A 12,991-nucleotide genomic window follows, 5' to 3' on the forward strand; every position below is an offset into this window, starting at 1 on the left:
AGTCTGAAGTTAATATTCGAATCTAATTTTCCAAACATGGAGGGCCAGCGACGGATAAAATCAGAACAGTGATGCTATCAAACGAGGGCGTTGTTCGGCGTCCTGCGGCCGTATTTACAGCGGCGCGTGCTGCCACGCGTACGTGTTTTTCAGCAACCAGCCAGCCAGCGTGCCATCGATCCTCGATAGTTTTTAGCCAACGGTGGCGATGTGTCAAAGCGGAGTTTTTCCCACTGAACGCAGTTTTAGCGAGCTGTCGCCAAATTTCCTACAGATTTTGTGATACCAAATGTGGATATCTTAAGACGAAACATGATCTTGACCAAAACGCTGTTTTTTTGTGCCGAAACAAAAGCACGCGTTAACCCCCGAACTGCTGACATGTAAAGTTCCAACTTTTGATCTGAACTCTTAATGACGTACAACTGAAACGAATCTGTGGTTTGAGAAATATCGACCTTTTCACGGAGCTAAAACTTTACTGATTCAAATCAAAGGATCGATATCGTAAAGATGAATTACTACAACAGTCGGGTTTCAGAGAATTTTCAGTGAATCTGATCCTGACGTTTTCTGAACACGTTTAACGGAATAAGTCAAATACTGTAAATCTGCAGTTTAAAGTAACCGACTGACATTCACACTAATTTAATGACAGTCAACAGCTGCACGAAAGGCAAGAAAAGAGCATTTAAAGCTGAAAAAGGAAAATGATTGCTCCGATATAAAAGTCAAATATTTCTCTCGTTTAAGTGGCAGAAAATATAAAAACTGAAGTAAAGCACCTCAACATGAGATAAAAGTTACCTTTTTTCTCACGCCGTCTCCTCTCCGGTCCCTTCCAGTCCGGAGCCGGAGGTCGAGGTGTTCAGGATGGCGGCCAGCATCCCGGGTCGGAACCGCGCCATCTTCCTGCTGACCTACGAGGAGCTCCTGCAGCGGCGGCTGGGACGCTACGAACACGTGACCAGCCTGCGGCCGCTGCAGCTGGTGACCCGCCTCAGCCTGGACGTCACCATCGTCGACCACTCGCCCGTCACGGACCTGCAGGTGATGCCGCTCCGCAACGGCAGGACGGCCGGCGCCTCCAGCTCTGCAGCAGGTTCACGCACAGTCCTTATTATTTTATCTGATTATCACAAATTTACTGCGTTTGTATTATTTCAAAAATCATTCAAGTTTTGTCTGAGATCGTTCTGTTTTAAGAATATGTAGATCAGCGATTCTCAACCGGCTTCGTTTGGGGGCCACTTTTGTAAAATGACACGAGGCAGGAACCTTTCAGGATATTCCTCAGATTTTAGGAGGTTCAAGGATTTTAGGGCATTTTTAGGAAATTTTTAGGAATATAGGACATTTCTAGGATTTCAGGATATTCTTAGGATTTAACGTTGTTTCTAGATCTCAGTACATTTCGGGGATTTTAGTGTGCTTTTAGGACTTTTGGAAATTTGTGGGATTACAGGACATCAATTTTCAGACATTTCTCAGATTTCAGCACATTTTTAGGATTTGGGGATGTTTCTCAGAATTAAGGACATTTCTTGAATTTCAAAGCATTTTTTTTAGGATTTTAGACGTTTCTATGATTTCAAGACATTCTCAGGATTTCACAATGTTTCTGAGATTTTTGGACATTTCTTGGATTTTTGAACATTTTTAGGGTTTTAGGACATTTGTCAGATTTTAGGATGTTTTTTTAAGATTTCAGGACATTTATAGTATTTTAGGACATCGGTGTCTCAGCTGTGTCCTCTGTCGGGGGTGTGGGGGATCCTCCTCTGGCACTTTTTGATCAACAAGCTCTATTTTGATGCTGTTTTATGATCTGACACCTTATGGAGACTAAAAGGACAAAAACGATTCCCAGTGTAAAAACTGTTGAGGGGCCACCCAGCAGCCTGTCAGGGGCCAGATTTGGCCCGTGTGCCGTAAGTTGAGTATCACTGATGTATATGAAGACAAAATGTTTCAAAACAGGATGTATCAGGGTGCCACCCTCGCAATAACCTGAAATATCATCAACAAAGCACACAGAGATCATTTTTAGACCCGCCCTTTAAGGTCACGCGCACATGTGCGTTTACGACTTTTGTTCTCGAGCCAGACAAAACACAAACACACTTCCTGTCTTTGTGCCTCAGCCAACCCCGAGCCCCCCGTCACCACCGTGATCAAAACCGAGAAGAACGTCTGCAAGATCACCTTCAGCCCCAACATCGTCCAGCAGGCCAAGATCGCCACCAACGGCATCCTGGGGACTTCGTGATCCGCTACGATGTGCAGAGAGACATGGGGATCGGAGACATTCAGGTGCACGGCGCTCCCGCCATAAACTGACAAACATAATGACAAAAAGACGAATAAAAGCAAAAGAAGACTGTGAAAAATGCTTTAGTTTTCATATTTTGTAAGTGTGCACATAAATTTCACATCCAACTGCGCGCACGCACACACACAGACACACACACACACACACACACACACACACACACACACACACACCTGTTAGTGATTCACTCCTCTGGTTTGCTGCCATCGCAGTCACTCCGCTGCCAAACTCTCGAGTCTGTCTTCACATCCAAACTGTGTTTTGCTGATCACACGTCAGCGGCTCACCGCCTGCTGCACGTCTGTAAACGTCTTCTCTTCGCAGGTTTTAAACGGACACTTTGTCCACTACTTCGCCCCCAAAGACCTGCCAGTTGTTCCCAAGAACGTGGTGTTTGTGATCGACACCAGCGCCTCCATGCTGGGGACGAAGATCAGACAGGTAACGCAGCTCGCTCAGCCGATATCTAGAAAATACTTTTCAACATTTTAGCTGCAGGAATGTTAATCTGTTAAATTAATCTGTACGATGCAGAGGGTTTCTCTGAACTTCCTCTGTGCAGGGTTTCCACTCCTACATGGGACAACGTTTGGGATTTCAGCGTACCGTACACGACCATACCATTATCATACTGTACTGTTCTCTATCATACACGAACATATCAGACCATGAACTGCCGTACTGTACCATACACATACAGTGTTCCACAAATAAATATCATTATTATCATTATTATTGTTTTCAAACTCATTTTCAGGTAGTTTTTTGTACGTTTTCCTTATTTCTTGCCAATTTTTGGGTCATTTCCTTTTTTGTTCTTCACTGCCGTCTCCCGACGTTTTCTCAGGTTTCAAAGGGTTAAAGTGTTTCCTAATGCAGCTATGAAGTTCCAGATATGGACTTCTTACTTTTCCAGACTGTTTTAGAGGAAATTCTCACTTCCCGTGAAAAAAAGCAGTTTAAATGTCCGTATTGGATCGGGGAACCTGACTCTCCGCCTCCTCCCTCCCACTCTGCAATATCAATATCAGACCTTTTCCCTCCATCTGCAACAGCGCCATAATCCCCTCGGCCAGACTCGGAGCTGATCTGTGCAGCTGCCGCGAGAAGCAGAGGAAGGAAAAAACAGATTTTCAGTGAAGAGGAAAAGTGGAAACATACAGCACAAGGCCGCGCTGTGAGGGAGGAAGGTCAGCGTCTATGGGGTAATGGAACTTTGTAGACAACGGCACCCTCGACCCCTTGATCCGTCCCCCCACCCATCGCCAGCCCCCAGCGGGCCGCACGAACAGAACAACAAGTGTGTTTGCATGCGGCTCCACAATAGAGGGTTTCAGCTCTGAGCCGCTGTATACAGCCCGAACAGACATCATCAAACCCCCCAGAGCCAATTATATATCACACCCACACACGGGCTGCAGAGCGGCCGACACTGTGAGGCGCCGCCGCCGAGAAATACGAAGAAAATGTACTTTTGTTTGTCTATTTCTTTACATGGACACATTCAAACTACAGGACAGTAAAGAAATTCAGAGTAATTATCTAATCTAAGTTTTTATTGACGTATCTGGAGGAAAGAAATGTTGTCTTTGGGCCTGAGCATCCGAGGCTTTTTCTTTTTTTGTAAATAACAGGCCTAAGAGAGGCCAAATTCACCAAAAATTACAAGAATTTCTACATTATTTGAGGAATATGATGCTCTAATATTCAGTTGTTGGTGAGTGAGAAAAACACAAGATTATATTATTTCTCTTTGTTCCTCAGACTAAAGACGCTCTGTTCACCATCCTGAAGGACCTGCGACCCAGCGATCGCTTTAACTTCGTCAGCTTCTCCAACAGAATCGAAGTTTGGCAGCCGAACCGTCTCGTACCGGTGACGCCGCTCAACATCAGAGACGCCAAGAAGTTCATTTACATGCTGGTTCCCACCGGAGGTGAGACGTGTTTTACCCTTTGACTGGTTTTCTTCACAGCTGTTGGATTTTGACAAACGTGGTTTATCGAAATTTACTCTGGTGCAACATGTGCACGTAGATTTGACTCTGAAGACTAAAAGTCCACCATGAGGACATTTTCTGGTGTAAATATGATTAAATGTGTGAAATGTGAAGGTCTAGACCGAAAAATCTGCATCAAAGAACAATTAATAAAGGTCAAAAAATGAAAAAAAAAAAATCTGTCATTTTCTGGCCTTTCGACCTTTGAACGCGAAATTTCTTTGTTCAGTCCACTTGAAAGTTTGTAACAAATTTGAAGAAATTCCCTCAAGGTGTTCTTGAGATACACGAGAATGAGACAGACGAGGTCACAGGGACCTTGACCTTTGACATTTAACCATCATATTTCATTAAGTTCATCTTTGAGTCCAGGTGGATGTTTGTGCCACATTTGAATAAATGTCCTCAAGGAGCTCTTGGGATATCAGATTTGTAAGAATGACATAAATGAAAGGTCACAGTGACCTTAACCTTTGTCCACCAAAATCCAATCAATTCATTGTTGAGTCCAAGTGGACGTTTGTGCTAAATTTGAAGAAATGCCTGCAGGGTGTTCTTGTGATTTTGCGTTCACAACAATGGGTTGGACGACCAGGAAAAATAAAAGTCCATAACGTTGGATTAATTGTCCATAATTCTGATCCATGAAGTTTTCTGGAGCTGTTAACCGTCATCACGTCTCCTCGCTGCAGGTACAAATATCGACGGCGCCATCCAGACGGGCTCCACTCTGCTCCGGGAATACCTCTCGGGCCCCGACGCCAGCCCGAACAGCGTCTCCCTCATCATTTTCCTGACCGACGGACGGCCCACGGTCGGGGAGATCCAGTCCACTGCCATCCTGGGGAACGCTCGCTCCTCCGTGCAGGAGAAGTTCTGCATCTTCACCATCGGGATCGGGAACGACGTGGATTACCGGCTGCTGGAGCGCATGGCTCTGGAGAACTGCGGGATGATGAGACGCATCCACGAGGAGGCCGACGCCAGCGCCATGCTCAAAGGGTGAGAGCTTCGTGCTTTTAGTCGCCGCCAATCCAGTCTGAATGTTGGTGGAAAATTTCCTCCATTTTGTGGGTTTTACAACCAGATACTTTCGAAAAGTAAGATGCGACATTTGCCAGCAGCCATCTTGTATTTATAAAAATGGTGACCAATATGGCGATACGCCTATAATTCAGCTTCTCTGTGACCTACACCAGTGATACTCAACTTTGGGCCCACGGGATCGTTTTAGTCTCCGTAAGATGTCAGAGACATAAAACAGCATCAAAATAGAGCTTGTTGATCAAAAAAAGAGCCAGAGGAGGATCCCCCACCCCCCCGACAGAGGACACAGCTGAGACACTAACGTCCTAAAATCCCCAAAACGTGTATGTGGCCGCTGTGACTGGCCCCTGGCCTCCTGACATTGGCCCCTGAGCAAAAAAAGTTGAGTATTTCTCCATAAGAAGGTCGAAGAAAAACCCAGAATGTCTTATTTCTAAGAATATTTATCATCAATTATTACTTTAAATAATTATCTATTGTTAAATTTCTCCTCCACACGAGTATAATCCGTCTCTTATTAATCAATTAGCTTTCCTTAATTCCTCCCCTCCGCCGCTCCGACACGTCGCTCCATCTCTCATCGAGCGGCGAGGGAACCGAAACGCAAATGTGACGGTGCTGACAACAGACCTCTTTAATCAAGTCCAACAGACGACAGCAGCCGCCCTCTTTCTCCTTCACACACAAACCTCTTCTCTCTCTTCCGCACTCGGACACACGAGGTGTTTGTTCAGTCGGGCAGGAATGTGTGTGTGTGTTTCGAAACCTGCATCTGAGTGTGTACGAGGGGTTAACAGATAGACCGGGCAGATAATAGCCCTCGAGCTGCTTGAACAAACACGCTGGTTAAGAGGTGAGGAGGTTTACTGCGGCGTGACAACAAGGACACACACACACACACACACACACACACACACACACACACACACACACACACACACACACACACACACACACACACACCTTCATGAATGCGTGCACACTCTGCGAGATGTCAGGCCAGGTTCGTAGCCGGAAGGTAACTGTTTGAATAAACAAGAGTTTTGATGAAATCTGCAGGAACAGGTTTCTTTTTCTGCCTCATAAACTTCCTCCAATGTGCCCTCGAGCCAAGAAACTCAACACGTGAGACCAACAGGAAGCTGTCGGGTTTAGATGCTGAGCAAAAAATACGAAATAAGGCCGACGACATCTATGATGCCACAGAGGCAATGTTCAGAGTGATATTAGCAACCGAGCTGCCCCTGAAACTATCTGTGTCTTTGTTTCAAATATCTGATGATTTCTAAAGAAAATTCTAATTTTCTTCAAAAGTTTTTGCAGAATTTTAAAGAAAAACTTTGGCATTTTCTTTGAAAGTATTTGGCGATTTTTCTTCTTTAATAATTTATGGCATTTTTTTATTTCTTTAAAAGTTTTTGCAGATATTTTGAAGAAAATTAATTTTAAAAAAAATTTAAAAAAAACTTTTTTCCTTTTATACATTTTTGCAGATTTTCAAACAGAAACTTTTATCGTTTCTTATGTTTTTGTTGTAAAAACAGAAAAAAGCTGTAATCCTGCATGTCTCCTTGTCGGTTTGCAGCTTCTACGATGAGATAGGAACTCCTCTGCTGTCCGACATCAGAATCAACTACACCGAGGACTCAGTCCAGTACGTCACTCAGCATCTGTTCACCAACTACTTCAACGGCTCCGAGATCGTCATCGCCGGCAAGCTGACCAACCGCAGCGCAGAATCCCTCCACGTCCAGGTGACCGCCAGCAACAACGACAGGAGCATCGTCCTGGAGACCGACGTCCCGCTGCGACGCCGACAGATCGAGACCGAGAAACACGTGAAAGCAGCCACGGCGGCGATGGCGGCCGGAGCCAAACCTCCGGGGTCAGGGGTCGCTCAGGGGTTAGGAGTCGCTTTGGGGTCAATAGCGGAGGACTTTGTGGAGCGCGTGTGGGGCTTCCTGAGCGTCAAAGACGGACTGCGATCGCGGCTGCGCAGCCAAACCAGCAAAGAGAGAGAAGGTCACATCGAGCAGGCGACCAACCTGTCGCTGACCTACCACTTCCTCACGCCGCTCACCAACCTGGTGGTGGAGAAACCTGAAGTCCTGGCCGACGGCACCATGGCCCCGGCGCCCACCAGCCCGCCTTCAGCCGTCGACGCCGACTCAACTGGCAACGAACTGCCGGGAGACGCAGAGGACGGAAAGAAACCCAACAGGACGCCGGGCAGCCAGACTTCGTCTCTGAGCAACAACATCGGTGAGAGCGAGTCTCCTGCATTTATCTGTAGAGCGCGTCTGAAAACTCGAAATCTGTAAAGTGGGACTGAATCTAAAACTACTCCGGCACCACAATCAACCTAAACGCGGTCCAAAAATTCACGATACGCTGTTATGATACGCCATGTGCTTTTGTTACGTAAACATAACCACGTCCAGCGTCATGCCACCGTGTGCTTTTGTTGACATCACGCAGACGGATATCTAGAGCTCAATATGTAGACGCAGACGTCCGCTGCAAAGCGGCGACTTGTTGCGACATGCAGTGGGAACATGTTGGACGCTTTCATGATACCTTAACGTGTCACTTAACAGGGTCACTTTTGGAGGCCGTAGTAAAATTATGAATCCAAGCAAAGTCCAGCGGTTGTCGTAAATCACGACATTTTTAGAAGCATTTCTGACTATGTTTTGGGTGCAGTATTCCTTTCAGAGAAGGCCAAACTAAAGCTTTTCTCTGCTCAGACTTCCTGTATGACCCTAAAACTGACCCCCAACAGTTACTCACACGGGACAGAGGAAGCATCAGACAGTGGCAGCGCTCGGACTCACTGCACTAAATATTCTCCTCCTTCTTACAGGTAAAGCTGAGAGACGACCCGCCAAGAAGTCCATCACCGTCTCCAAAACATCAGGTGACTCCACGCTGTCTCTCTCATGTCAACATGTTTAACATCCTCCCCTTAACCCTTGAAATCGGGGGGAGGGGGGCACTTTTGCAAAAGGAAAGAAGGGCCAGCAGCCAATCAGAGCAGCCCAATACATGTTCTTAAGATTTTATGATGCTTCTCAAATTTTAGGACATTTCTAGAATTTTAGGATGTTACTTGGACTTTAGGATGTTTCTAGGATTGAAGGACCTTTCTAAGATTTTAGGACAATTTGGAGATTTTAGGATTTTAGGTTGTTTCTAGGATTTTTTTTTGACATTTGTAAGATTTTAGGATTTTAGGACGTTTCTACGATTTTAGGACATTTCTAAAACTTTAGGACAGTTTTAGGATTTTAAGATGTTTTTCTGATGTTAGGACACATCTTGGATTGACATTTGTTTAGGACGTTTTGGGACATTTCTCAGATTTCTCCATTGGCACTTTTTTTGATCAAAAAACTATTTTGATGCTGTTTTAAGCACTTTGACACCTTATGAAGACTAAAAGTATAAAAACAACCGTGGACCGTAAGTTGAGTGCCACTGTTTTCTACTGTTCGATCATGCTCAGCGGTTTCGAGTCTCCAAAAAGGAGTCTTCAAAGAGAGGAGAGGGGACCGTACAGTCGACTCTCTCTGCGCTCTGTGGGCGGCCTGTAATTTGGATGCGTCAGACAGTCGGTGATCACACGGACAGCGAGCGGTTCGGGGACGTCTCTGAACATGACCTGAGAAGAAGGGAAGAGCGCACAGGGTCTAATTGAAATACCAACACAAGCGCAACATGGCACTTTAAACATGCAAGTGCGTGTTTGCAAACTCACAGAGCGCGGCCGCAGAGTCGAGGATGAGAGCTGGATGTTTGTGTCACAGTAAAGAGAGGGAGCCCGTCAGAGGCCGTTAGTGACGGCTAATGACCCCGTCATTACTGTCTCTGTTCAGCTGAGCCGCGTCTCTCAAGCCTGAGGAGCTAAAGATATAAACTGTCTCATAAAACACGATCTGAGATTCCTCACACAGAGCAACACAAGTCTTCAAAAACATCCCCAAATTAAAGACTAATCAGCGTCTTCTGAAGGCAGAGGATTCAGAGATAAAATCAAAATTTAAACTTTCAAGTGGCTCAATTCCTTTCGCTCATGTTCTTGAAAGAGGTTCGGCCAATTTGCTCGAGTTTCAAAGCGTTAAATAAAACATGATTCCTTCTTCCTGTCACATAACAAAATTTAATGCCCTAAAACCGGTTAATTTCCTTTTTTAATAAACATACTTCTTTGCACTTGTCATATTCCTGATTTTTGCTGCTGTCTTTATTAAGTTCATTATTATAATTTGTTTTCCTTCTCTTGATGTTTAAACGTCCTCAGCGGACGGTGACCCCCACTTTGTGGTGGAGTTCCCGCTCAGTAAACTGACCGTGTGCTTCAACATCAACGGCGAGCCCGGACACGTCCTGCGCCTCGTATCCGACCACAAAAACTCCGGTAAGACTCCTCAGAAAAGCACACGCCACTAAAGTCCTGCTTTCACAAAAACGTCTACATGGATCACGCGTGTCGTCATGTGTCTCCAGGTGTGACCGTAAACGGGAAGCTGATCGGCGCCCCGGCTCCACCTGGCAGCCATAAGCAGCAGCGGACTTATTTCAGCACCGTCACCATCGTGGTGGATCGTCCGCAACGCGCCTACATCGAGGTGACGCCTAAGAAGGTGATCCTGGACGGGCGAGACAGGATGGTGCTGCCCTGTCACTCCACGGTGGCGGTGGACAGCGGCGCTCTGTCCGTGTCCATCGTGGGGAGGTCGAACGTGACGGTGACGGTCGGCGGGAACATCGTGTTCGTGATCCTGCTGCATCAGTACAAGAACCCGGCGCCATACCAGAGGGACCACCTGGGCTTCTACATCGCCGACAGCAAGGGGCTGTCGAGCAGCTGCCACGGCCTGCTGGGTACGTTTTTGCACCGCCGTCTGACCGAGGAAATCTGTCGGTCTTTGGCTTTTCAGACATCAAATGTCGTTTTTAAAAATAAATAAATAAATAAATAAGCATCATGAGACCATAGTGCTGAGCTTGTCCGTCTCCTCCGTCTCCTCCCTCCAGGTCAGTTCCTGTATGAGCACGTGGGACTGGCAGAGCTTCCTGCAGACGCAGACTCGAAGCCGCCGACCGTCCTGAAGGTGAAGGAGCGCTCGGTGCCCGTGGTTCAGAAGAGCAGGAGGATCTACGGCGGGACGCAGAGCGTGGACTGCTGGTTCGCCCGCAACAACGCAGCCAAGCTGATAGACGGACGGTACGAGGACTATCTGATGTCGCACATGTTCGACACGGGGGAATGGCCACACGGGACCAACACGGTGTGACGCCACGAACTGTCGCTGCGGCATCTGTGTGACTCTAACCTTAACTCCTGTTACTCTGTATCCACGTCACATCGCACACTGAAAAATATGACAAGCTGATCTCACTTATGAAAATATCGCAGAAACAGGCCGACCAGAAAGACCAAAGTAAATATGACTACAAATTAGAATTTATGTTTTCTTTATATCAACGTGTTCAGACCACAAAGACACAAAAAACGACCCCAAAGAGACGCAAAACAACCCAAAGACACACAAAACAATCACAAAAAGACGAAAAACAACTACAACGAGACAAAAAACGACTATAAAGAGACGCAAAACAACCACGAAGAGACAAAAATGACCACAAAGAGAAAAAAAACAAACACAGAGACAAAACAGCCAAAAAGAGATGCAAAACAACCACAACAACTTCACAAAATTAAGTACAAACGACTTAATTTTAAGTAAACTTAACACTTCGATACGTAGTGAACATAAATTAAAAGCTATATTTACTCTGATTTTTCGAGGCAACCGGATTCCTACACTTTTCCAAAAAAAGTAAAATCATTTTGCTCTGTAAAATCTGAAAATGATCTTATTTAAATGTATGAAACCCATTGTCTTCACTTAATCAAACCACGTTAGTCTGACCTCACAGTTGTGTTTACTCGGTTGTATTTAGGAAACTGAGCGTTTGATGAATTAAGCAAATTTAAAAAAAAAGAAGAAAAAACACATAAACAGTAACTCATCATTTTTAAGCTGCAACAACTTCATAAAATTAAGTAAATACAAATAAATTTAAGTAAAGTTAATTACTTGATTGGCGTGAAATAAACATAAAATAAAGTGAATAGTTGTATTTCCCTACTTTCATCATGGCGACTGTTTTATGAGATTTTTTTAAGGAAAGATCAGCTTGTGAGTTTACAAACGCGCCCAAAGGCCAAACCTTCACATTTCAGTTTTGTCTCTTTTGAATATATTTTTTTACTATTTCTAATGAAAATTAAATGTGTTTTTTTAATTATATTATGTGTATTATTTTTTCAGTAATTTTATAATTGTAAATAAAACACTTAAACCCACATTTATTATTATTATTATTATTTTCTGACACATTTAATTTGAATAAGTCTTTCTCTGAAACACTAAATACGCATGTCAGCGTGTCTCAAACGTGGCGACCCGAGCTCAGAATCACACCTGGTTGCCACGGAGACCAAAACCGGTAACTGAGCGCCAATGACTAGATGCAGAGCTAACGCGCAGCTCCACGGCGCTCCCTGTCATCAGCCGGAGGTCACAGGGCTGCTGGCCCCGCCCACACAGGTGTGCTCCGGCGAGGTCTGCGCTCAGACTGTCTGTCATCACGCTGCCTCGCCCCCGCCGCCGCAGGAATTCAACAGCAAACACGAGTTCATGTGTCAGTCATCTTTATTCATGGTACAGATTAGAGAGATACATTCGGTAAGAAGCACCACGGCACTTTACGGCGTGCTGATGACGGGACGCGCCGTGCCGGTTCATCCGCAGCATCGGGTTTATAAAAAATACACAGAGTACACTGGAATACAAAATAAAAACTTAACACGCATCAAAATGTTGACCTTTTGACATTTAACCCTTTGCAACATGGAGAGACATCACTTTTCTTACGCTGCTTTTCACGGGAATTTTAATCTTTCAGTTCAGAGTAAATTGGTGAAAAAAAGGGACGAGCAACTTGGTAATAAACGTCCCACAAAGTGCAAGAAATGAGTTGACATTGTCATTAATTAATCATTTTACAGAAAAAACTGTATTTGTTATCTTTATAATTTAAAATGATGTTATAGAATTATACATTTTAGCACTTTTTTAAAGGTCATTTCCTCTTTTTTACCTTTTTTTATTTGTTTTTTTAGTGAGGTAATTTTCTTGTATTTTTTTACTAATTTCTTGCCAAATTTGGGGTAATTCTGTTCTGTCTTTGTGGTTAATTGCCTTTTTAACATGGCCAAAAACATAGTAGGAAACTGGTTAAAAGTTAAAAGAAAATTACCTGAAAATAACAACAAAAAAGAAAAAAAAACAATCAAATACAAAGAATAAAAAAGGAAGTGCTATAAATGTGCTTTTCCCCTTTTTTTTGTATCAGAAATGTATAGGCTGATTAACATAATTATAAATATCGTTTTCTAGACATTTTCCCCGTTTTTTTCATAATACTTTAAATTCCTCCCCCCTAGTTATTTTCATTTTCTTTGTCACTTTCTACAGTTTTTTTGCAGATGTGGCACATTTATTGTAAAGATGCTCTTTATGTTTTTTTTCCCGTGTTTTTAA

The 12,991-nt window shown here is 44.3% G+C and overlaps 2 protein-coding genes across 2 annotated transcripts in view; one reads left to right on the forward strand and one right to left on the reverse strand.

The window, feature by feature from the left end:
• The window catches only part of itih5 (inter-alpha-trypsin inhibitor heavy chain 5), a 15,109-nt gene extending 4,165 nt beyond the window's left edge, over positions 1–10,944 (forward strand). Inside the window, 11 exon segments of the mRNA XM_042511287.1 lie at positions 846–1,102; positions 2,145–2,255; positions 2,258–2,313; positions 2,657–2,773; positions 4,097–4,268; positions 5,024–5,333; positions 6,964–7,640; positions 8,242–8,295; positions 9,679–9,795; positions 9,885–10,262; positions 10,416–10,944. Of these exon segments, the coding sequence (XP_042367221.1) occupies positions 846–1,102; positions 2,145–2,255; positions 2,258–2,313; positions 2,657–2,773; positions 4,097–4,268; positions 5,024–5,333; positions 6,964–7,640; positions 8,242–8,295; positions 9,679–9,795; positions 9,885–10,262; positions 10,416–10,675 (2,509 nt within the window). The 3' untranslated portion in view covers positions 10,676–10,944.
• Positions 1–12,991, reverse strand: part of tmem110l (transmembrane protein 110, like) — a 46,268-nt gene that overhangs the window by 2,622 nt on the left and 30,655 nt on the right. The gene's annotated exons all lie outside the window — the stretch shown is intronic.

This window comes from Plectropomus leopardus, chromosome 22 (assembly GCF_008729295.1).
Source record: "Plectropomus leopardus isolate mb chromosome 22, YSFRI_Pleo_2.0, whole genome shotgun sequence".
Classification (NCBI taxonomy): Eukaryota; Metazoa; Chordata; class Actinopteri; order Perciformes; family Serranidae; genus Plectropomus; species Plectropomus leopardus.